Genomic DNA, 26,371 nt, shown 5'->3' on the forward strand with positions numbered 1-26,371 from the left:
GAAAGTGCTAAATGTTTATTGTTAGAAACATTCAAAAAGACTTCACATTTTAATTTAATAGGTGCAAACACTCACCACTATATATCAGTTGATTTGCAGAATTCTTTTTTTTTTTTTTTTTTTTTCTTCTACATTTAGTCCGTTCTCCCCTGATCTTTAGAAATGGAAGAAACAAATCTGCATCTAAATATCTACAGTACTGTAACTAATGTGAGCCATATATGTAAGCAAGTCATTTTAAAAAAAACAAGGACATTGCAAGAGTTAAAGCAGTATTAAACCCCAAACCAAATGTGTATTATATTGCAGCTTCCCAATCATTAGATGTGGTGGCTGCATCAGTTTTTTTTTCTTTGGCTTTTTTCCTCCGGTGATCTGGCCAGTAACACACCCCCTGTATTAGTGAGACAACTCTGGCTGAAGGAGAAAAGGAGGCACAGCAGACAGCAGCACTGTCAGTCTGTGTGGGGTAGTGGTAAATGTATTAGCAGATTTAGATACACTAACAAACTGAAGCAAAACTCCAGCTCACACTTTTTAAGCAGTACCAGCAAACAGTTTTTTTCCTTTTGGGATAAAAGGTTTTGCATGAATAAATAAAATCTGATCATTTTAATCTCTCCTGTCAGTGTTAAAAGGTTTGTCTCATCCATATAAACTGGTACATTCTGCTGGAGAGCTTGTGCTTTCGCAAATCTGAATGTCTGAATCGCCATATGAAAACAGAAAAAAATATAAATAAAAAAAAGGAAAAAGGAAACAAATACAACCATCACATCTAAGAATTGGTAAGCTACATTATAATAAAGGTTTGCTTTTGGGTTTAATACTTTAACATTCTGACCATAGGAGGTAGCAGCTTCACACTCAAGATCCCAGGCACTTGCTTGTGGAATGGAGGCCAGAGCCTAGCCATGCCCCTTGTAGGAAAACCTTGCATAAAACAATTGTCCTGAGATAACGTTCTGGATGAAAAAAAAAAATGACATATACATATATACAAACATATACGATCAAGTACAGAAAAGTCACATGTACAAACTGCAATCCTGAAAGCCCCTAAATTATCAGAATTATCTATTGTTCTTTATGTAAATGAGAAACTTTATATATTGCTGGGCATATTGGGTTCCATTAATTTATTATGAACTACATAGTTAAATTAGTCCATATGCCTACCTACAGCTGTAAAGCAGAGTCATTAACTTTGGGATTTTCTGTTTAATTTATTATAGTATGCAATATAGCACATGAGGTTTCAGTGTGGTGCAATTTTGTAACATATGTTAAGAGATGTCAAGATCAAAATTTTAACACTTTGTAATTTGCCACCTAGCTCCTATATGCAAAAAAAAAAAAAAAAAAAAAAAAAAAAAAAAAAGAGAAGAAGAATTTCCTTACCAATAGTGTAAGTGTCTGTTTAAACCACTAACATAGGGTTGTGCAGGGGGTGTGCCAGGGCACACCCTAATCACTACATGCAGTGCCAATTTTCCCCCTGTTGCCCCCCCCATCCTACAGTGCTGCTGGCTTCCCCTCCTCTCCTCTCCCCCCAGCTACTGCTGGGGATGTTTTAGGATGGAGAATGGGGTAAGGGCTAGTAAATATGTAATATACCAGCGCCTTCCTGTTCTACATGAACACACTCACTCCCTGTGTTCATAACTAAAGCACAGTAAACTTTGTTTACTATGCTTCGGTTTGTGATTGAACAAGCAACTGCTCAGCACAGAGCACTTCCCATTCATTCACTGTCCCGTGCAGCTATGGCTGCAGAGAAAGGCATGTGTGTTTGAGCTTTGGGGTGCACATCCTAATGCAATATGCTGAGCACACCTATGACCAATGTATGTGGTATCCAATTAGGTAGGTCCTTCGTTATTGGTAAATGTTGCTGATCTAACATAAAATTGTAACTAGTGTGTGGCATCTTTAGGTGTTTCTGAGGTATTACGAGAGGTAAAAAGTCCCCAGAGAGAGAAGCAGATCTTATTTCATAATGCATTATCCATTTCCAACCATTATTACATTATTGGTGACTGTGTTACTGAGAATTGTGCTGAGGCAAAAATGATAGTCCAACTGCAGCCAGATATTTAGTTCCGCTTGGTTTCCAGGATAGATGACTCCTATGCTGAATTCTCATATGCTGAGGTGATCATCAAGTTCTCTCACAGCAGCCATTACAAAGTCAAATGAAAAGGGTCACATTCACCTTGTAGGTTTCCACAACGTGGAAAAAATAATAATTGGGAGTATCCACCTGGGAGGCGGTGGCAACAATTGACTGCAGGAAAATCTTTCCCTAAAAGACCCTTGATAAAAGATTGAGGGAGCTGGCAGGTGATTCTACTGATCAAAGTGCCCAAACTGAATGATCAGTTTTCAGTGGAGGAAAGCTTTAAAAACTGGTGAGGAAGTTTAGCAATTTCTGTTGTTGCCTCTAGACTTTTCAAAATTGATCAATAAAAAAAAAAAAAAACAAAACAAAAAAAACCCCAAAAAACTGTAATTTTCAAATCATTTCCTGGTTGTCGACAGATATGTATACCAGAAGAAGGCCACCATATTGGCAAACAGCACTCGAAACTGAAAAACAAAACAAAAAAAAAAAGAGATTGCTTAATTATCTATCCAAATAAAAGCACCAGTTGTTTTCTCAATTAGAAAATTCTATTGGACATTAATTTAGAGATATAGGGGTCTATTTGTAACATTTGTCACAAGAATCTGGCATAATGAGTTGTAACATATGATGTAAAAGCCTGATTTTCTTATACACCTTTATGGAGTTGGATTATTGGCTTTTTATATAGTAAGGCTACAACTGCACACTTTGTGTGCGTCCCCGGCATGATCACTGCCGGTACAGTAAGGGGAAAAATTATTTGATCCCCTGCTGATTTTGTACATTTGTCCACTGGACAAAGAAATGATCAGTCTATAAATTTTAATGGTAGGTCTATTTTAACAGCGAGAGACGGAAAAAACAAACATATCCAGAAAAACGCATTTCAAAAAAGTTATAAATTGGTTTGCATTTTAATTAGTGAAATAAGTATTTGACCCCTTTGCAAAACATGACTAAGAGGCAAAACCTTTGGTGGCAATCAGAGGTCAGACGTTTCTTGTAGTTGACCACCAGGTTTGCACACATCTCAGGAGGAATTTTGTCCCACTACTCTTTGCAGATCCTCTCCAAGTCATTAAGGTTTTGACGTTTGGCAACTCCGAACCTTCAGCTCCCTCCACATATTTTCTATGGGATGAAGGTCTGAAGACCGGCTAGGCTACTCCAGGACCTCAATATGCTTCTTGAGCCACTCCTTTCTTGCCTTGGCCATGTTTTTGGGTCATTGTCATGCTGGAATACCCCATCCACGACCCATTTTCAATGCCCTGGCTGAGGGAAGGAGGTTCTCACCTAAGACTTGATGGTACATGGCCCCATCCATCATCCCTGTGATGCGGTGAATTTGTCCTGTCCCCTTAGCAGAAAAACACCCTCAAACCATAATGTTTCCACCTCCATGTTCGACAGTGGGGATGGTGTTCCTGGGGTCACAGGCAGCATTGCTCCTCCTCCAAACACAGCGAGTTGAGTTGATGCCAAAGAGCTTGATTTTAGTCTCATCCATAGGCGTGCGTAGGGGGTGTGCCTGGGCACACCCTAATCACCCATCCTGTCTCCCGAGATCTGCCCCGAAATGTTGTGTGTAACCCCCGCTGCCTGTGAAACAGTTTCATAGGCAGCAGATCGTGATCATACTGTTTCTAATATGGTTTTTGGCACCATTTGATCATACTAACCATGGATATATACCCATTTGTTTAGGTTTATCACTTAATTCTGGGCTTACACAGCACTGTGTTTTAGTTCATTTGGATGTGGTCAGATTTAGCGCTGTTCTATATTTTTTCCAGATCGTGAGGCTTGCCAGAGCTGCTGAGTGTGTGATTTGTCAGATAATGTCACTGCTTGCAGAGAGAAAGATCAGCTGTCAAAATTCAGTCGTGATGTCGGGGGAGGGCGGGACCAAACAGCAATCAAACACCAGCCGATGAGATGGAGTCTGAGCGGGCCACCACATTTGTGGCTCCGCCCCCTTAGGCAGCCCAATCATTGGCTGGTGTTGATAGCTGCTTAGTCCCGCCCATCCCCAGCATCACGGCTGAGTTGTGATCTCTCTCCCTGCAAGTAGTTACATTAGCTGCAGACAGTTTCACACACCGAGCGGCTCTGGCAAGCCTCACTGTCGGCCGTGTGTGAAATTCCCCCTCTCCCCTGCCAGTGCCAACCAATGCTACCATGCCAATCAGTGCCAACCAATTTTGCCATGCCAATCAGTGCCAACAAATGCTGCTTATCAATTGAACTTACACATTATGTAACGTTTGTTTGAACTTTGGTTCAATAAAGAAATTTTAAGTGCAGGAATCCTCTGGACTTTTTCTTATATGTTGGTCAGTGGGATGACGAGATCCCACTGCACTAAATTGAAGACTGGGTGCAGCTATATAATCACACACGTATGTGTTTGAGCTTTGGGGTGCACACCCTAACGCAATAGGCTGCGCACGCCTATGGTTATAATTAAGGCTGCACTAATACCCTTTTTTTTAACACAGAGTATGAGTACCGATACTTTTTTGCAGGTACTCGCCGATAACCTGCCCTTGGGGTCCTAGGCAGCATTCCTCCAAACACGAGTTGATGCCAAAGAGCTCGATTTTGGTCTCATCTGACCACTACACTTTCACCCAATTCTCCTCTGAATCATTCAGATGTTCTTTAGTAAACTTCAGAGGAGCCTGTACATGTGCTTTCTTGAGCAGGTGGACCTTGCGAGCGCTGCAGGATTTCAGTCCTTCACTGCGTAGTCTCAAGGCAGCTGGGACCATAGTCACCAAGAAATCATTGGCAAGATTCTCCCGTGTAGTTCTGAGCTGATTCCTTACCGTTTTTATGATCACTGAAACTCCACAAGGTGAGATCTTGCATGGAGCCCCAGACTAAGGGAGATCGACAGTTATTTTGTGCTACTTCCATTTGTGAATACTATTGTCACCCTCTCACCAAGCTGCTTGGCAATGGTCTTGTAGCCCATTCCAGCCTTGTGTAGTTCTACAATCTTGTCCCTGACGTCCTTGAACAGCTTTGTTCTTGGCCATGGTGGAGAGAGATTGGAATCTGATTGATTCTGTGGACAGATGTCTTTTATACAGGTAATAAACTGAGATTAGGAGCACTACCTTTAAGAGTGCTCCTAATCTCAACTCATTATCTGTATAGAAGACACCTGGGAGCTAGAAATCTGGCTGATTAATAAGGGATCAAATACTGATTTCACTCATGAAAATGCAAATCAATGTATAACTTTTTTGAAATGCGTTTTTCTGGATATTTTTGTGGTTATTCTGTCTCTCACTGTTAAAATAAACCTACCATTAAGATTATAAACTGATCATTTCTTTGTCAGTGGGCATATAATTTATATATATATATATATATATATATATATATATATATATATATATATATATTTTTTTTTTATTTATAAAATGTTATAACCGAAACGAAAAAAAAGTATTTTTTTTTTTTTTTTTACATTTCCGTACATTTTTCGTCTTTTTCCCGTTTATTTTGCAAAAATAAAAAACCCAGCAGTGTTTTAATACCACCGAAAGAAAGCTCTATTTGTGTGAAAAAAAATGATAAACATTTCATATGGGTACAGTGTTGCTTGATCGCGCAATTCTCGGTTCACATATGAGCCACATGTGGCTCACAACAAGGGTCCGGTGCGTGCTGTTTCACAGTTTCAGGTCCAAATTCAGCCCGAATTCAGTCCTGAAACGGACCAAAAGACACATAGCATTTTTCTGCAAAACGCACTGGACCCACTGCGGAGATATGTGAATCGGCTCCATAGAGAGCCGGTCAAAATCTCCTGCTATTGCAAATTGGATGTGGAGATCCTGCATCCAAGTCGCAATGGTGTGAACCCAGCCTCAAAGTGTGACAGCACTGAAAGCTGAAAAATTTTCCTTGGGTAGGAATGGGGTAAAAGTGTCCAGTATTGAAGTGGTTAAATAAGCTAAGCTATGTGAAAGGGAACATGTAACAAATATATAAGTAGGTGCAAAAGTGGAAGCCAGTCAAAACCGCCTGATCTGCCCTATAAATCTCTCACAATTGGATTTCTTAACGTCCCCTCTGGAGCATTTTTTTTTTTTGTTTAAATCTGCATTGTTGGTTATAAAATGACTTAAAACCCCCAACACATTATAGATTTTCTGAACTCAGAGGTCCAGTTGAATACAAAAATAGTCAATGCAATTTGGTATTCTGCACTATATTTGCACAACTGTTTATCAAATCGATATATTTTTAGAAATAAACACACAAATTAGAAATTTAGCGCACACAAACAGAATTTAATCCCCATTTTTATTTTATGTATAAAATAAAATATGAGTGTCGAGTTTTCACAGGCAAAATTATCATCAATAGACACTTTGAATGTTTTTACAGCTCATCAGTTTAGAGTTAACCATAAACAAGGGATCTAGAAATGTTTCTCTCACTCTGGCATGTGCAGAAATACCCAATACGTGTTGTGCAATTTTTTTAAATACACATGCATTTTTATGTGTGTGCAAAGAGGGACAGAGGTGCTTTTGAATTTTTTTTTTTTGTTACTTTTGTTGCATTAGATCACACATTTTTAAAAACACTTTTTTTTTTTAATTTAATATTACTGCTATTACAAGGGGCTGAAAAAAATACTTGATAAGGGTCCCCTAATATATGTTGCTTACCTGTACAGGAATGTAGTTCACATTGATGAACTGAAAAGGAGTCCAGACTTTCCAGTTCATTTTCAGAGCTGACCAGTAACTGTCCTTCAGTTTCTTATTAAGAGAGTTCAGGTCTTTGCCCTAAGGGGCAGAATGGAAACAGTACATATGGGTCATGGTTTTAATCATGATTAAACAGTTATGGCAATGAAGTGCTTTCACCTTCTAACAAACACAAACAGCATTTAAAAGCAAAGACTAGTCTGGAATTGCTTATTTATTAATTCCTATCCAGCTTAAAACCTTTAAAATTGCTGAAAGAGTAGAACAAATTTTTTTTTTTTTTTTAAAGCAGCAAAAGAAATATTTCTGCCATTAACGTGAAAGAAACCCCTAGCTATATACCTGCTCTTAAAAAATGTTCCCTCCTCCTACCCATTATGCCTAACCTGTATAAAAATATCTGTATACTTACCCATTTTCAATCCGTTCTAGTCATGTGATCCTGCAGCTCTGTGTAAGAGAGCACTTGACAACAGCTGGAAATTTCAGAAGCTGCGACATCAGCCATAGTCTCTCATGGCCCAGCCGTGGTCGGTGCTCCCTCCTCTCCCGTGCAGCAGCTGCTCACTGACACAGGAAAATTGGAGCTGCAGGTTTACATAACCGTACTGAATAAGTATAATAACAATGAACTTTCCAAACATTGGATAGTTTAAAGGATCAAAGTGTAAGCACATTATGTTTCTTAGTAGCAGTAAAACAATCAACAGCATCCAAATATAATCGAATATTAACATTGTAGGTATATAGTAAGATATAGGGGGTGGATAGAGGGGAAGGGGGGCAGAGAGAACACAGAGGCAGGATAGGCAGATTTGATATGGTTTTGGAATGCGAGTATGGTATACAGGTAAAAGCCAGTAAATTAGAATATTTTGAAAAACTTGATTTATTTCAGTAATTGCATTCAAAAGGTGTAACTTGTACATTATATTTATTCATTGCACACAGACTGATGCATTCAAATGTTTATTTCATTTAATTTTGATGATTTGAAGTGGCAACAAATGAAAATCCAAAATTCCGTGTGTCACAAAATTAGAATATTACTTAAGGCTAATACAAAAAAGGGATTTTTTAGAAATGTTGGCCAACTGAAAAGTATGAAAATGAAAAATATGAGCATGTACAATACTCAATACTTGGTTGGAGCTCCTTTTGCCTCAATTACTGCATTAATGCGGCGTGGCATGGAGTCGATGAATTTCTGGCACTGCTCAGGTGTTATGAGAGCCCAGGTTGCTCTGATAGTGGCCTTCAACTCTTCTAACTAAGTTTTGTATGAACGTTATCTTTTTTGTTATCACTTATTATGGGCTTTTGTTTGTGAGCGCTGTATTTATAATTTTACCATTATGGGGACCCCCCTTGATTGACTGCTTAATTAGGATCACTCCCAATCGTACAGATACAAGAATTCCTGGTTATTATCCCCGGGTTTCTCTTAGCATTATTGTCACTCCTATAGAGATATGGGAGCCGGGAATGGAGAGGGTGGGCAGGATGCCAAGCAAGTGACACAGCTTGTACTTGATACCCCTCTCCCTCCATTTCTCTCTCAGGCCCTTTAGCGCTATCCCCCCCCCCCCCATCTCTCTCCTCCCTTTCTTTTTTCTCTTTTCTCCCCCGCAATTCTCTGTTGCCGTTTCCATCGCATCTCTTCTTTAACTCGCCCTCCTACATCTTTAACCCTTCCGTTACCTCCTAACCTTTCTTCTTCTTCCTCTCTTGCTGGTACTCAAACTCTTGGCTAGTCAGACTCCCTTGAGGAGTTTGACTGTCAAGTTCTTCTCCTCTCCCTTTTTATGCATACTACACCAGAATACTGCCCCTTTGTTTTCCAAATGCTTGGGCCCCCCCATCGCATCGGGACTCCGGCTCATTACATGACGTTCTTCCGCCGGTAAACCTCTTGGTAAACCCCCGCCTTGGGTCTACATATTCTATGGCTTTCATTTGTTGTATATCCGGTTACCCTGAGTATACATTCCTGTTCCTATCAATTATAAATTCTTTGTACACTATTTTTGGATTTACATTCCACCCATGCATTAGGTCTACTCTGTAAATTGTTGACTTAGGCCCTCTGGGTCATTTTTCCTTCTTTCATGTACCCGTTTTATTATTACAAAAAAACGTTTTTGTGAAAAAACAAAAAGCATAGGACCCTTGGATACAACATCTATCAATCAGACCTGTACGACCAATGAGACCTTGGGGATGGTGCTGCTTCTTTATATTACCTTTACTTGTTCCCTCCTTTTTTCCTTTTATATTGCTTTTCCTCAATTTTGAAATGACTAAAATTGTCAAAACAGGTTTATTTGATACTTTAATAGTTTATCTGCGAGTGGAGCAGGGAGGAATAAGTATAAAACAGATTGGAATTATATATATTTGAAGTCTTTCTAAATACAGTTTGTCCAAACAAAGCAAATTTTTAATTTAAATTTCCCCAAATCAGAGGCTTGTAAAAACATTAAAAAAAAAAAAAAAAAAAAAGTGCAAGAGGCACTCACTTCCAGGAAGTTCATCACAATGAAAAAGAGAAATAGAAAGGCTGGAGCGACTATTAAACGTTCCAACAGCAGGCGACGAAGACCTGCCATTGGTGTAGATGAAGGGATCACGTTTTCCAGGAACAGGTAGAAGTAGTGAGATAGAGGACCTGTGAAAAACAATCTAGAAAAAAACAAAAACAAAAAACACAAAAAAAAAAAAAAACATGCAGATTTGTTATAATCCTTAAAAGCCCAATTAAAGCTTCAGGCCAGACTGTATAAATGAAATCGGGATGCAGCAAAATAGATAACAGTTGTATGTCCCACCTTTCCTTTTTTTCCCCTTCAATAAATCACCGACCAAGCCTAGCCAAAAAGTCCTTCCCGGGAGCACACTGCAGAGCTGGACCGTTGCACTCTGTGTGAAAGCAGAGGTCCGACATGTCCCCTGATGTCAGATCAGAGGCCATGATGCACAGTTCTCCAATCAGCAACACTTGCTCTTCTCAACTCTTACTACTTAGTACTTACTGCTGCACCCAGATTTCATTTATACAGTTTGGGCTGAAGCTTCACTTGGGCTTTAACCTACAGTCATTGTCACACTGTGTAATTTATATAATGCGTTTTGTAAAAATAGCATACAATCAAAAACATAAGAAAACTGGAATGTAAGATATCAACTTTGGCCAGCTAAGGCTACCAGTTTGATTCTTGTCATAAAGATATTATGGACAGATAGATTACATTAATTCATTATTTATGTAAACCTTAAAAACCTGCTTAAAAAGTATTATCTGGAGTCTGTAATCTGCCTGTAATCTAAAAAGAAGCTCATGTACTTCTTTGAGCTTCAGACGACAGAATGTTTAGATGTGAACAGGGGCCATGTAAATGAATGGGATTTTGCTTGTTGGGCGTTTTGGAACATTTGAGATGAGCGTTTTACGAGCTGAAAACGCTCAGGTGTGAATGCAGCCTAAAGGTGCCCCCAGTACCCCATCTGGAGTGGAGATACGCTAATACAGAAGGTGTTACTGGCTGGAAAAAAAAAAAAAAAAACGAATGCAGACACTACTTCTAGTGATTGGTAAGCTGCAATACAATACATTTTTGGGTTTTGGGTTAAATACTTTTAAATTTCTACTTATAGCCCAGCCTTACGCCAGCCAAACATGGATTGAAATGCAACCAGTAAAGCAGGGACTAGCCAAAGTTTGACTTCTGTACACCCGTCCTGTTGGGTTTACCCCACTCGATCAGAGCTGCAGGCTATAGCCTGCAATGCTGATCAGTGTATTCTGATGGTGAGGAAGTCTCCCTGCTGTCAGAATACAATAGCTCAGTGGGGAGGATTCCCCCATTCACATCTCATCTATGGGCTGCCTTAAGCCCCGTACACACGGGCAGAATGACGGGAGACATTTGCCGGTACAAAAAAATACCGACCAACATTCTGCTTGAGCGTATGACGGTCTGTCCGACAGAAGCTGGCCGTTCTGTCTTCTCTTGGATGTGCATGCTGGAAAACCAGCATTCGACCGACTCCCAATCAGTGCTCTCAGCCAATAGCAGAGAGCGCTGGTCTGAGTGTTCTGGTGGGGGGGTGGGGTGTTGCCCTGTCAGAACACAATAGCTCAGCGGGGGAGGATCACTGTACTAACCATGGTTAGTACAGCGTCTCTGATCAGAGATAACCAGGTGGGTTCCAGGAAGAAAAAAAAAAAAAAAAAAAAAAAAAAAACGAAGTGTGTGTACCAGCTTAAGGCTATATTCACATGAACGATTAGGGCCAGGCAGTGGAATCCTGCGTCAAGAATCACAGGTGCATGCTAACAGCTGCGGCTATGGAGCCCGTACAAAGTATTGATAGACTGACAGGAGCCATAGATGTCGGCATGTATTAACTGCAGCTGACAGATCGTCAGCCTGGGCAATCTTTCTGTGCCCAGGATCACTCATCTTTGCCTAACCGCAGGATGTGCAAATGCATGCAAAATGCAGCAGACAACCACAGCTCCTGCTACCCTGTTGACGCTTTGTAGAGGTTTCCCCAGCCACAGCTGTTCTCATACACCTGCGATTCCTGCCACAGGAATCCACTGTCTGTTAGGCTCTATTCACATTAGCATGTCTCCAAAGCCATGTGATTTCCAGTGCAACTTTGGAGCAACTTTTATCTGAATTTACATTCTCTGGACCAAAGTCACATCAAAAGTCACACCAAAGTAGTGCAGGCAGCTTTTCATAAGTCTCACTGATTTGAATGGGTGCCATTGCAAACAATGGGCCAAGACTTGTCACGTTAAAGTCGCATGACAAGTCGCACAAGCGTGAATGGGCCCTTAAATAGATAAAAGACAAATGTTGGCTGTCAGAAAAAAAAAAAAAAAAAAAAAAAAAAAAACACACACACCTTTCCTTTCTTTCTCTGTCAGATTTTGAATTGCATCTGAAGAGTAGTACCTTTAAAACTATGAACTTAAAGGAACTAAGTAATTAAACAAAAACACACTATTGTGCTAGGCACACATTTATTTAATGCTGGGTTCACACACACACGCGAATTGGATGCGGATTTCTCCACATCCAATTCGCATGACAGAAGAATGTAACCGGCTCTCAATAGTTCACACAGCTCCGGGGCGGCCGAGGTCCACATTGAAGAAGGATCCTGTGAGTCTTCTGGTCAAATTCAGGCACATGAATTGGTTGAAGAGGGGTGCACTGGACCCCATGCTGTGACCCACGGCCGCAGCATATGTGAACGGAGCCTAAAAGGAAAATCAAGATGTGGGTATGAGAGAGAGAGAGAGAGAGAGAGAGAGAGAGAGAGAGAGAGAGAAGAGAGAGAGAGAGAGAGAGAGAGAGAGAGAGAGAGAGAGAGAGAGAGAGAGAGAGAGAGAGAGAGAGAGAGAGAGAGAGAGAGAGAGAGAGAGAGAGAGAGAGAGAGAGAGAGAGATCAAAAGGGCGCTTCTACTAAATACTGAGCAAAGAGTCTGAATACTTAGGACCATGTGATATTTAAGTTTTTCTTTTTTAATAAATCTGCAAAAATGACAATTCTGTGTTTTTCTGTCAATATGAGGTGAAAAAAATGAACTGAAATGATTTTAGCAAATGGCTGCAGTATAACAGAGTGAAAAATTTAAGGGGGTCTGAATACTTTCTGTCCTCACTGTATGACAAATAGGCCTGGTTCAGCAAGAAGTAGGTCCTGCTGCAACCAAGTTAAGAAGTCATAGCTTGTAACCTCTGTGTAGCAGTCCATTATTCAGTTTTAAAATGCTGTGATTAGACGTGGTCAACTACAATATCAGTAAGACCCCCTTTCACACTGGTGCGCTTTGCAGGCGCTACAACGCTAAAAATAGCGCCTGCAAAGCACCCTGAAAGAGGCACTGCTGTGTCCCCAGTGTGAAAGCCTGAGGGCTTTCACACTGGAGCGGTGCGCTTGCGGGACGTTAAAAAAACTCCTGCAAGCAGCATGTTTGGAGCGGTGAGGGAGCGGTGTATACACCGCTCCTGCCCATTGAAATCAATGGGACAGCGCAACTATACCGCCGGCAAAGGGCAGTTTTAAACCCTTTTCGCCCGCTAGCGGGGGTTAAAACCGTCCCGCTAGTGGCCGAATAGCGCCGCACCAGTGTGAAAGGGGCTTAACAGTTGGGGTTTTGGCGATTTAATGTAATTTAACAAGTAAAGGCTGATTTGAATTGCAGCAATGGATTACATTTATTCAGTAAACCAATATTTCATGACTTCCAAATACACCAGTCTGGCAGGCTCACCCATAGGAGGCAAAACGAAGAAATGCGACCAGGTCCACATTTTTGGCTGAAGATTTACTTTTGCGCCTCTGCTCAATGTGCTGTGAAAGCAGGTTCCCCAAAGCAGACAGAATTCCACTGTAGGGACAAGTTATTTCACAGTCAATCATTAATTAAAATTCCACAGAAGAATAACAAATGTCACAAACAAGACATTTTTTTTTTCAAGGAAAAGTAAAAAAAAAAAAAAAAAAAGTAAGTAGATCAGTTACTATTACTTATGTGATAAGTTGGTTTTTTACATTAAAACAGGCCTCACATGGCCAGCAGTCCCTGCCTCCTCTCTGAAAAGCAATTTGGGGATGGATCACTTTTCAGAGGCTGTCTAAAGGCGATACTTTTGCCTCCTGGATGCCTGTTTTTTCCCATCAGAAGGGAGATTTTACAAAAAAAAAAAAAAAAAAAAAAAAATAATACTTCACCTAAATCAGGAACCAAATCATTTGGCTCATGGATGCGGCGGCAGCGGTCCTCTTGATTTCAATGGCGAGTTGACAGGTGATGCCAAGGCAATGTTAACATGTCGATTAAATTTGCGGAAACCAAATCAGAGCAAATCATGCAAAGTATATATAGGGGGGGGGGGGGGGGGGGGGAGAAATGTGACATGGCTTTGAGACTCATTTCTATATTAGTCAACTAAATCTGTGAATTCAACTGACGCGCTAATGTTAACTGAACAAAAGACAAAGAATATAATGGAAAATGCCACAGGAGCCTCAATATAAAGACAGTAACATTACATCTCCTAATCCATATCCCTGATGAAGTCCTCTATGATGCAATGTGTAGGGTGGAGTTAGGAGGCACAGGAGGACCCACAGATGAATTACTGATTTGTATGCCTGCATGATTTGGGTGCACTACATTATGTGACAGAATTATTTGTTTTTATATTGATTATTTAAATCTTTGGAGAGCACTATGTATTATACTCTTTTTCTCCTATATCAAGCATTACACAAAGAAAGAGACATTGAGAAAGCAACCATTCACTGGGGATTATTATTTCCCAGTTGAAGGGGAGATGTTGTCAGTAGATCTTTTATAATCTTAAAGCGGTTCTTCAATCATTTCCTAAAAGTCAGCAGCTTTAAATACTGTAGCAGCTAATTTTTCATAAACAGCCACTCACCTCTCCCATGATCCAGCGCCCTCCTCACCCAGGTCAGTTCCTCACCGGTCTTCCGTCCCCGGCATGTTAACTGTGGGCGGCTGGCAGGGACTCCTTGCGGCTTCACAGCCAGCTGGCCACTGAGAATGTGCGAGGCGCGCTGCATTTTTTGAATGGGTTATTAAGTTGCGGGGGAAGGAGAAGTGGGACTGTCAAAAATAGCTACCTGCCCCCCCCCCCCCAAAAAAAAAAATTCAAAATAGGCAGGGCAGGTGAGGTGGGGGAGGAAGAGTGAAACTCCTCATTTTGGGGTGAAATTTTTCTTTAAGGTCCAAAAGTTTCACATGTCAGTAGGGTGGATTTGATTTAAATCAAGTTGATTTAAATCACTAGTAAAAAGGCTTGATTTAAAATCGACACCATTTAAAGTGGAGTTCCACCCCCAAAAATAAAAAATATTAATGTGCTTAAAAAAAAAAAAAAAAAAAAAAAGAAAAAACAATTTGGGGAAATTTTTTTTTTTTTTACTCACCTCTAAATGCCTGTTGCTAGGGGGTCCCTCGTAATCCGTCTCCTTCGGCGCCTGGGCTCCTGATGTCACTTCCCTCGGCGCAGGAAGGGAGATCGCCTCCCCCCCCCCCCTCCCTCTTATCAATCATCTGGGACACGTGACCGGTCTTAGATGATTGCGCAGCCAGTGACACCGCACGGCGCGGTTTGCGCATGCACAGTGGGTGCCTGGCTGTGAAGCCACAGCTGGGCGCCCACGGTAAAAATGCCGGCGCCGCCGAGCAGAGGGGGGGGGTGGCTTCGATCCCCCGCATCGCTGGACCCTGGACAGGTAAGTGTCCAATTATTAAAAGTCAGTAGCTGCAGTATTTGTAGCTGCTGACTTTTATTTATTTATTTATTTTAAGTGGGAACCCAGCTTTAAATCATAATTTTTAAAGAGCAACTGTCACATCCTGCAGCGGCTCCTCCTCTGACCCGCTGTTCACTCACCGACAGTCCCATTAACTTTAATGGGACGGCTGGTGATGTGTCAGTGACACAAGGGAGGGACGTGGCGGCAGCAGGTGAGTGGATGCCCACTAACAGACGCTGCCATGATGGATCTGAAAGGACAGGTGCTCTTTAAATGTAAGGACTCATTCTTGCTGGTAGTTAACATCTTTAAAAAGTGTTTGTTAACCCAACAAAAACTAAAATAAAGATCCTGTTCCTTTAAAGCATGTTATACAGCACAGTACTTGTGCTGTGTATTTTGGCCCCCCTGCATCATCTGAAATACCTGGCTGATCCTGACAGTTTTCTACCCTCCCCTCTGTACACTGACCACAATATATCGGGGCTGCTGAGCCCTGACACTGTTGTCAGTGTATGTGCCTCTGTCATACGCTGCTATCTGCAGCTCTCTCGGGTCTCCCTCTGTCCTCCTCTTCCCCCTCCCTGCTTGTCATCTCTCACTAGCGCTGCTCTGCTCTACTACCCACTGCTTCAAAATGAGCTGATCTGTATATCATCCCCTCTGTCAGATAAAAAGCTGTGTCCTAGTACCTATGCTCTATAAAAATTATAGTGTGTGTGTGTGTGTGTGTGTGTGTGTGTGTGTGTGTGTGTGTGTGTGTGTGTGTGTGTGTGTGTGTGTTCTCTGCTCCTCTCTGCCGTCAGCAGGGAAAAAAAAATATTCCCAAACTGGGTCTCGTTTTACAGCCTGCTGCCATTTTACTCCTCAAGGGAGGAATAGAGCACAAGACACATGATTTAGAAGATTTCACTTTCATTTTTACTGCTTGCCCTTCCCCCTCACACTTATTGCCCCGTACACACGGTCGGACTTTGTTCGGAACATTCCGACAACAAAATCCTAGGATTTTTTCCGACGGATGTTGGCTCAAACTTGTTTTGCCTACACATGGTCGCACAAAGTTGTCGGAATTTCCGATCGACAACAACGCGGTGACGTACACCACGTACGACGAGACTAGAAAAGGCCGGTTCAGAACAAGCGCGGCACCCTTTGGGCTCCTTTTGCTAATCTCGTGTTAGTAAAAGTTTGGTGAGAGACGATTCGCGCTTTTTCAGACTCGTGGCTTTCAGATCGTTTTCTGACGTTCAGTTTGTGCTTGTGGGTTTGTATCTGCTCTTCAGTGCGTGCAGTCAGTTCGTATCAGAGTTTTCTGTGTGATCTTGCCCGCTCGTTGCTGTTTTTCAGGTCGCTCTTCACAGGCCTTGCTGTTCTTCAGTGCGTTCTGTTACTTCGTTCTGAGCAGCCGACCGTTTTCTAGCCATGTTTCGTATGCGTACTCCTCGTAGAGTTCGTGCTGTGCGGGGGCTTGGTGTTGGGGTCCTGACCTTGACACAAGGTCCAGTCCATGAACAGGGTGAGGAGGAGTTCATGGACCAAGAATTGGTTGCTTCAGCGTCACCAGTTCTGTCATATGCCTTTGCTCCGTGAGAATAATCCTGATGATTTCAGGAACTTTCTCAGGATGACAGACCCCGTGTTTCACCGTTTGTTGGCTTCGCTGACCCCCTATATCAGCAGGCAGGATACCTGCATGAGGCAAGCCATCACTCCGGAGCAGAGGTTGGTCGCTACCCTGCGGTATTTGGCCACAGGGAGAAGTCTGCAGGACTTGAAGTTCTCGACAGGCATCTCCCCCCCAGGCTCTTCTTTGTGGACATTTACTGCTTGTGTTTGTTTGAGCTGACCCTGACAGAAATGTGTGGAGTCCAGAAAATGGCGTGATTGTGTAACCTTATACAAAGCACTGTTGGCTGTTATTTACTAAATGCAAAGACACTTTTCACTACAAGTGCACTTGCAACTGCACTGAAACTGCACTTGTAGTGCAAAGTGGATTTCCCTTAGGAAATAACCCCCATTTTCTCATAAAAAACAATTACATCACCCCAAAAGTGTTGTAGCATTGAGACAATAATCCACACATTCTTGATGAACAATCTTTTTATTACCTGCACAATCACATGTGCATTTACCAAAGGTTTTTCTGACAAACCAACATGTTTGTTGTATAACAATTTTTGTGGTGTCATTATCCAAAATCAAAATGTCCATTTTATAGAAAACAGGCCTGTGTAAAACCCACAAGAAAGACACAAATCTTGATCTTACAAAGTTCACATTTGGTAGAACTGGAAGGCAATATCAGACATGAGTATTTAGGAACTGTGTTTGATATTGCGTTCAGATGGGGGGAAATCGCCCCTGGCAAAGCCAAATTTGGAAGATGCACACAAATTTCACAATGTCAACATGTGCTAGCTGCCATCACGGGGGATCAAGGGGCGTGTTTTTGGGGGAGAAAGCCCTTCCTCACCGCTACTTTATTATTGAGGAAGGGGTTGCACCCCCAAAATGCGCCCATTGATCTCCCGTGATGGCAGATAGCACATGTTGGCACACTGTGTGCATCCTCCAAATTTGGCTTTGGGAAAAATCACAAAACATTTCGCACATTGTAGCAGACAAAAGAAGAAAGTGATTTGGAGGGGCTTTAAACTCGCCCCAAAACATCAATGATGTTTTTATATTTTGGAATAACATCATTGATGTTTTGCTTGATGTTTTCCAATTGTAAATTACACCCCATGATCTCCCCAATCACAATCTGGGCACTTTCTGATGTGAAAGGATCTTCATCCACAACCTCACGATCACCTAAAAAGAGAGGAACCCCAAAATAAATTAGGTGTAAAAAATATGCCGCCATTCATCTCTTATCTGAGCCTGTAGTCGCAGACACTCACCTGTTGTGGTGACTAGTTCCACCACGTCTTCTTCCTCCTGCTCATCTTGTGTTGGGGGGATTTCACCTTCTTCCAGAGGGGGAGGGCTCTGGTCTCCTCGGATGAGGGGTGTCCTCCGAGTCTTTTCTCCCCTATGTAAAACAAAAATGGTATAATTAGCACACAGATATTTGATGGCAGAACTATATAAAGATGAAACATTGCTTGGAAGTGGGGTACAATGATATATTTTAGCAGAGTTCCAAGATGTAGCTTTTTTAGTGCCCTTTGTCAAGCTGCAATACTTTACCTGTTTAGTACAAGCTTCACAGATGTAGCCCCCCCTATAGTATACACTGGAGCACCTGTGTGGCCCCCCTAATAAAAATGGTGTTCTGGGGTCCCACACTAGTGCTCCAGTGTCCAGATGTGAAAACTGCTGCTCAGTGTCCTCTCCTTACACAGAATCTAGTCTGCATTTCATTCTAGTAACAAAGCCATCTACACAACCCAATTCTTTGAAGACAAGTATAGGGCCTCAAAATGGTGGCCAAATGCATATGGCCTAAACAATGGTATTTTCTAGTCCGCAAAAAAAATGTGTGATCCGAACGAATAATGTGCCCATGAACATGAAAGTTGCCATTTTAAACTGTACAACAGTTCTTAAAAAAGCACATGGAGCAGCACGAACGTAATAAATACAAAAAAAATAGGAACACAGCACAACTACTTACTTTTTGCAGCACTCTCCGGATCTTTCTGTACTGCTCATGTTCTCGTAATTTCAGGTCCGACCACCGCTTCCTGAGCTGATCTTTCGATCGTCGCACCCCGAATTTCCGGTGCAGACTCCTGACCACTTTCGCCATGATCTTGGCCTTTCGGACATTGGGGTTGGGGTAAGGCCCATACTTTCCATCATAGTCGGCCCTCTTCAAGATGTCCACCATTTCCAACATCTCCCCAAAGGACATATTTGAGTCCTTTAATCTCCTTCTGGATCTGGACGTTTCAGGCTCCGGCCTTTCCTCCTCCTCCTCGTTGCTCCAATTCTCAGGATCCTGCTGTCTCTCCGCCATGTGCTCTTCCTCCACTGCGCCGAACGAAAAGGGGCGGGGAATAGAATAGAAAGAACGTCAGGGGCGGGCGGAGTTATACGCATGCGCAGTGTGTATAAATCGTAACGCGCGCGTCTTACGTACGATCTGTGAGCGGAGGAAGGAGCATCGGAGACGCCGATCGTGCTAACGAAGGTAGGATCTAAACTTGGCCCTATACTGCTTCGAAATTGAAGCCTATATTGTAACAAGATTAGGGGAGTTTGGCCTGACATTAGGCTTTGTCTTGTGTTGTGTCTTGCATAGAAAATGGATGGGTTCAACGACCACAATTTCCTGCCCCTGTTCATAGACAAGTACAGGGAGCTGCCCTGTCTGTGGCAGGTGAGACACCCCCACTATAACCACAAACAGAAGAGGCAGGCAGCGCTGGAGAAACTGCTGGAGTTGGTGAAGCCGGTGGTCCCCACAGCAACCATCCCTTATTTAAAAGCTAAAATTGGTGGCCTGAGGAGCACTTATGTTAGGGAGCGCAAGAAGGTCACAGATTCCCAGAGATCCGGAGCTGCAGCAGATGACGTTTATGTCCCCAGGCTGTGGTACTATGAGAGACTGCGATTTCTGTCAGACCACACTGAAGTCAGGGAATCCCTCTCCACGCTTCCTTCCACCCCAGCTGAGGCTTCCGATGTCCAACCTGGGCCTTCCAGCCAGGAAGAAGTGGAGGAGCCCAGCTGGAGTCAGGTATAGCATTCTTCTACAGATTTCTGGTCAATCAATAAATGATGTTTATTAGAGGTTATTATTGATCACTAATTGCTGATTGAAAAAAGTGTTTTACATATCAATAGACAGTAGTGGGCACCCAAAATTGGGACAAGAATGAAAACTGCTGGGCTCAGAAGGATAGTCTGTTATATTTGTTAACATTCAATTTGCAGCAGTCAGGAGGTGAAAATTGTGTGTGATTGATGAATAAAAAACTAAAACTATGTCCCTTTTTCATACACAGGAAGACCTCAGCCAGGAGGAGGCTGTGGAACGTGGCAGTCAGGAGGAGGCGGGGATTAGTGGCAGCCAGGAGGAGGCGGGGATTAGTGGCAGCCAGGAGGAGGCGGGGCTAAGTGTCAGCCAGGAGAAGCCTGGGACCAGTCGCAGCCTGACTGAGTCTCAGGTTCCTCCCCTCCGCCTGCCATATAAAAGGGCCAGGAAGGCCACTCCGAGTCCCGTGCAGGATTCAGCATACAGGCTGATCCAGGAGGCTTCGGCGTCCCTCCGAGCCTTCCCCAGTCCTGAAGAGGCCTTTGCCTGCATGGCTGCCATAAAATTGCAGGGCATGCAGGAGGGCCAACGCAAGATTTCTGAGGACCTGATTTATAAAGTCCTACGTAAGGGGGAGAGTGGGGAACTGACACACAAGACAGATGTCATGGAGAGGGACGATCCTCCTCCTCCTCCTCCTGCTGCCACAACTCCACCACCACAGCCAAAGCCTGTAAGGAAGCGTGGAAGGAAGACCAAAGAGTGATTGCCCTGGGTTCAGTCTGGTCTGACAGAAGATGCAGTCTCTCGTATGACCACAGCCTGGGGACACACATGTCATCTGCTGCTTTCCAGATCTCTGGGACTTCTGGACCAGACTGCCCTCCCTTAGATAAGGACTCCTCAGGCCACTAATTTTACTTTTAAATAATTGATGTCTGCCCTGGGGGTCCAAGTCTTCGCCCACTTCTGCAGTTTCTCCAGCGTTGCCTCCCTCATTGTTTAGTTGTGAGCCCTTAATAAAATATTTTTCGGGAAATTCTACTCTCCTGTGTGTGTTTTCATCCAAAAAGGACAGTTTGTTGGTGAGTATTCAGGTACATTTCTAAAGTACAATGTGAAATTAACAAGGGACAACAACACCAAACAATCTCCTACAGATTAAATAGAACAACATATTAGTGGTGTTGTGGAACTTGTCACCAAAAACACACAAACATTTTCGGGAATACAAATCCAAATCACCAAAAAAAAAAAAAAAATAAAAAGAGAAACACAAAAAAAGATTCTACATTAAAGTAAAAAAACCTAAAAAAAAAAAAAAAAAATATGTTGTCAGATGTGAGAAATCAAAATATATTGAGGGAATCCCGATAAATAGTAACGAAAAAAGTTTGTGAGAAGTGTGTGTGAATATGAGCATCAAAACGACTTAATTCTTGTCACATTATAAAGAAGAGAGTGCGCTGTATTAAACCATTTTGAACATTGCAGTGTGACGAAAGTGCTTTATCCATTACGAACGCTAAGTTTACCAGAACGAGCTGTCCCGTGTCTGAATTTCTTCTGAGCATGCGTGGCACTTTGTGCGTCGGAACAGGCCACACACGGTCGGAATTGACGCGATCGGATTTTGTTGTCGGAAAATTTTATCTCCTGCTGTCCAACTTTGTGTGTCGGAAAATCCGATGGAAAATATCCGATGGAGCCCACACACGGTCGGAATTTCCGACAACACGCTCCGATCGGACATTGTCCATCGGAAAATCCGACCGTGTGTACGGGGCATTAGAGTGGGGTACAGATGCATTTCTCTTCAAACAATCATACAGTTTTTAATGTACATAGTTGCAAAACAATGGGATAAAGGAAAATTCCTGAACTTTGTGTTATCTCATGGTTGCTGTGAAATTGTGTGAATGCATCAATGCAGTGCATGTCCAGAGCTTGGATTCATTGAATGAGTTTACCAAAAATGTAAATATTGCAGAATATTAGACATGTGCAATTTGTTTCGTAACGAATTGAAAGTCGGACGAATTTTGCATCTTTCACACATTCGGATGCATCCAAATAAAAAAATAACGAATTTTAACTAATACGAAAGAAATTATAGCGGATATAACGAATGAATTCGACATGATTCGGTAATTTGTTAAAGATCTAATGAAACAAAAGGTCAGCCCAAAGTAAATCTTATAGTCCAATTAGCTGATTCATTTTGTGCTGGAGGTTGGATTACTGGCAAAGTGCATTCCTGAGAACTGAGTGAGAAGGATGTTGTATTGTATTTGAGCAGAGGAGAAGAGATATTGTCATTGTGTGTGTTAAAAGATTCAATAAACAAACGACTTTCCAAACTACGAATCATTATCATGTATGTATGTATGTATGTATGTATGTATGTATGTACACATATATACACACACACACACACACACACACACACAAATATCGAATTTCAACTATAACGAAAGAAATTATAGCGGATATAACAAATGAATTCGACATGATTCGAGATTCAGTATAACGAATATCGACACTCTACAGAGATAACGAATTATCTGAAAATGAATTAACATAAGATAATGAATATAACAGAACGAAATTATGTATTTTACGAATGACAACAAACCGAAAAAATAAACAAAATTTGCCGTTGTGCACAAGTCTACAGAATATACAGCCTCATGCTACATAACTAAGCTCCATTTCATGCTGAATCAAACTAAATTATTAAAAGCGGAGTTCCGCCTACAAAAGAAAAAAAAAAAGAAAGGTCAGCAGCTACAAGTACTGCAGCTGCTGACTTTTAAAATAAGAACACTTACCTGTCCAGGGTGCCACAATGTCCTTACCTGAAGCCGACCCGTTCCTCAGCTCCGGCATTGCTAGTAAGGAAATCAGGAAGTGAAGCCTTGTGGCTTCACAGCCTGGTTCCCTACTGCACATGCGCGAGTTGCACTGTGCGTTCTGAGTGGTGTCTTCTGGGACCTCTGTGTATCCCAGAAGACAGCGGGGGCGGCGGAGGAGGGGCGGACATGGCGTCGATCATGGCGGATTCTGCAGTAATCTTTTGCTGGAAGATTCTTTTACCTCGATTAGACAGGTATCTGCTCCCCCCTAAAAAGGTGCCAAATGTGATACCGGAGGGGGGGAAAAATTCGGACAGTGGAAGTTCCATTTTTGGGTGGAACGCTTTAATGCATCTTAAATAGAACACTAACTTTAGATTTTTACTCTAAATACTTTTTTAAAAAATGTATTTACTTATTTATTTTTTTAAATCATCGATTTTTAACCACCCTGCATGTCAGCAAGTGGGTCATTTGCTGATATGCCTCCCCTCTACTCGGTGGCACCCGCCATGCTCTTCCTGGGTCTGATGGGTGTGTGGAGCCCAGGAAACATGTTGGTGGTGCGTGGGGGAGGGGGCCCAAAGTCGCCTAGCCGCCGGATTGCTTCCATATGACAGTCAGCAGTTGGGTTGTCAGATCTTTACACTGTGGGATTGATTTAATAAAACTGAAAAGTACAAAATCTGGTGCAGCTCTGCACTGAAACCAATCAGCTTCTAAGCTTTTTTTTGTCAAAGCTTAAAGTGTAAGTTCACCTTACAGAAAAATCTGTAAGGTGAACTTATAGGACGCTCTCCTCACACCCCGACCCCCCACCCCCGCTGACCTGTTCCGTGGCGATCTCCCGTTCTGAGCCCTGGTATAGCCGCTTGAGGGGTCCGGGGCTTAGAAATCCCCTCGGCGTTCACGTGTCTTTTTCCCCATTGACAGGACGGGCTACGCGTGTTCTGATTAGTTGGAGATCGCTGCGATCCAAGTCAGCATGACTGGGGGGGGGGGGGGGGATTGGGTTTGATTGGTGTGAGGAGGGGGTCCTGTGTAAGTTCACCTTACAGATTTTTCTGTGAAGGTGAACTTACTCTTTAATTAAACAAACTGATGTTAAAAGCTGATTGGTTTCTATGCAGAGCTGCACCAGATTCTGCACTCTCCACTTTTAGTAAATCAACCCCTGGGAGCGTGTGTGTGAAACCCCTCACATTGCACTATGTCTTCTGTGATGTGACCATTCTTCAATAAAGATTTGGATGTAATTGACGATCTGTGGTGTGCTGGTGATATATGTGCATTTGATCTGTGATGTTTCCACTTCTAGCTGGTTGTTGCTGCAGCACCCGCTACATCTAAAGCCTTATCCAGGAAAGTGTGTTATGGGAAGAGCGATACTACTTAAAAACCCCTTAAAGCCACCAATGACAGCAGGACTTGGCCCTGTCCCCCATGTCACTGGATTTGATTGACAGCAGCAGGAGCCAATGGCTGCACTGCTATCAATCTATCCAATCAGGACCTGAGACAGCGGCTGAAGCTGGTGCGCTCATCCCCGTCACTGGAACGATTGGGTTCAGGTAAGTAAAAAGGGGGCTCTGGGGGGGGGGGGGCAATTGCATCACAGGAGGTTTTTCACCTTAATGCATAGGATGCATTAAGGTGCAAAAACCTTGAGGTTTTACAACTTTAAGTTGCAATTGTATCTTAAAGTGGTTGATAACCCTTCCATATACCCAGTGAAGTGACTGATCTCAGGTGATACACAGAGATGAAACAAATCCTTCTACACGAGTTGCACCTGTTTATCTGCAGTCTTCTCTTCATCTGCTCAAAGTACTAAATTATAAAGCTTGTCTGAGCCATCAGAAAAAAGGGCATATAGAGTTAAAGTTACACTCTGCAAAGCTCAGTGAGGAGAGCTCAGAAAGCTGATTGGATAGAAGAGACACATCCCCCTCCACATAGCACACAAGAAGAGAGTCGAGAATGTCAATCGGCTGGAGTTCCCTCCCCTGTCACCTTTTTTCTCTTGGTGTCAGGAAAACTCTTTTCTCTTGGTGTTAGAAGTGATTCATGCTGATAGCAGAGGAATGAATCAGCAGACAGAAATGAAGCTTAGTGCTCTGGAGTGAGACAAGTACACAATATTGAGCTATTGAGGGATGTGCTTTGTTCAGAATTCAGGTCTGAGATTTACAACCACTTTAAAAAGGAGGAGCTCCACTCAAAAGGTAAAGCTCTGCTTGTTCACACCCTGCCCCCCTCCACAGCCACATTTGGCACTTTTTTTTGGGGGGGGGGGGGGGGGGAGCGGGTACCTAGTTTTGACTCCCAATTCTGGTTAAAACCGTTGCAGTGATCTGAGCATTTCTCCTCCTCTTTCCCCCTGCTGCCTTCTGAGACACACACACACCGGTCCCTAAAGACGGTGGGACCATTTAGAAAGCGCAGCGCAACTCATGCATGCGCAGTAGCAAATCGGCTGCCAGTTTTCCTTACTTACAATGCGGTCACCTGCACCTGAAGTTGATTGACAATGCGGCTCGGTGTGCTGACATCACAGGATCCCAGGACAGGTAAGTGTCCTAATATTAAAAGTCAGCAGTTGCAGTATTTGTAGTGGTTGACTTTTATTTTTTCCAGAGTGGGGCTTGTCTTTAAATATTGATCAAAATCCCCTTCCCCGCATGTGTCATAGTGATGGAATTGGCTATCAACTAAAAAACAATTGTTCCTATTGGGAGAGATTGACTGGAAAAGAAATTGATCATTTATTGAAGGAGACTATTTCCATATCATAGTCCACCAATACAGCCCTTGTATGTAAGCAGCGGAACCAGTAGTCCCAGCCATAGGCGTGCGCACAGGGTGTGCCAGGTGTGCCCAGGCACACCCTGTGCAGAACAGATTCCCCCTACTGACCTGACCCCCCCACCCCCAGCTTCCCTCTTCTCCTATCCCCCCAGCTGATGCATGTTTTTGGGGGGAGTACGTGAAGGGCCAGTAAGTATTTAATTTACCACCCCATCCCTTTCTGAATGAACATCGTGAGTGATTGGTAGTAAGTGTTTGAGCTTTGGGGTGCACACCCTAATTCCATAGGCTGCGCACAGCTATAGGACTCCCAGTATACCATATGGAAGTGTCAGGTTACCTGGTGATCGCCTTGGTGAGGACAGGCCGGCTGTGCAGGAGCTGCAGGTAGGTCTTCAGTAGCCGTACGTGTAGGGGCACATCGGCCAGCTCCCGGATCGGCTTAGAAGCGCCTGGCATTCTTCACACCTGCAAATGCTGTAGTAAAGGGGCGGGTACCAGACAGACCTAAGCCCCTCCCATAAATGCCGTGCCCCCTCTGACATGTCCCCGCCCACTTCTACTCCGGACTGTACTCCTACGCTCTATTTCTGTACGTAGGTGTGTATTACATATCCAGAGGCTCATTCCGTCCCCGCACTCATGTACACATGTGGGCTATAACACGTATGGACACGTATGGCCTCTTCCACTTTTTCCTACTCCTGCGCTTTGATAACGATCCCTAGGTAGGGAGCAGCTGATTGGTTAGAGAACCGTGGCATGGTCTAGTGAGGTAAAGTCAGGGCAATGCAGAAAACATCGCGATAGGCGAGTTAGGGGC

At 42.9% G+C, this 26,371-nt stretch overlaps 1 protein-coding gene across 1 annotated transcript; it reads right to left on the reverse strand.

Annotated features, from left to right (window-relative positions):
* On the reverse strand, positions 1-26,329 carry PXMP2 (peroxisomal membrane protein 2). The gene is made up of 5 exons (XM_073630984.1): positions 25,889-26,329; positions 13,157-13,273; positions 9,384-9,546; positions 6,823-6,942; positions 1-2,589 (listed from the first exon to the last, which is right to left on the reverse strand). The coding sequence occupies exons 1-5, from the start codon at positions 26,005-26,007 to the stop codon at positions 2,521-2,523; spliced, it is 588 nt and encodes a 195-aa protein (XP_073487085.1). The 5' UTR covers positions 26,008-26,329; the 3' UTR covers positions 1-2,520.
* Between the last annotated feature and the right edge of the window lie 42 nt (positions 26,330-26,371).

Source organism: Aquarana catesbeiana, linkage group LG01, assembly GCF_042186555.1.
Source record: "Aquarana catesbeiana isolate 2022-GZ linkage group LG01, ASM4218655v1, whole genome shotgun sequence".
NCBI classification, from domain to species: domain Eukaryota; kingdom Metazoa; phylum Chordata; class Amphibia; order Anura; family Ranidae; genus Aquarana; species Aquarana catesbeiana.

What these genes read in the sequence shown, in the direction of transcription:
- PXMP2 (XM_073630984.1), bottom strand. Translation starts at nt 26,007, where the DNA reads ATGCCAGGCGCTTCTAAGCCGATCCGGGAGCTGGCCGATGTGCCCCTA. An exon ending in TTGTGATGAACTTCCTGGAA is followed by an intron (nt 6,943 to 9,383) that starts GTGAGTGCCTCT and finishes TCTGCCCCTTAG; the next exon opens with GGCAAAGACCTGAACTCTCT. An exon ending in TGAACTACATTCCTGTACAG is followed by an intron (nt 2,590 to 6,822) that starts GTAAGCAACATA and finishes TTTGTTTTTCAG; the next exon opens with TTTCGAGTGCTGTTTGCCAA.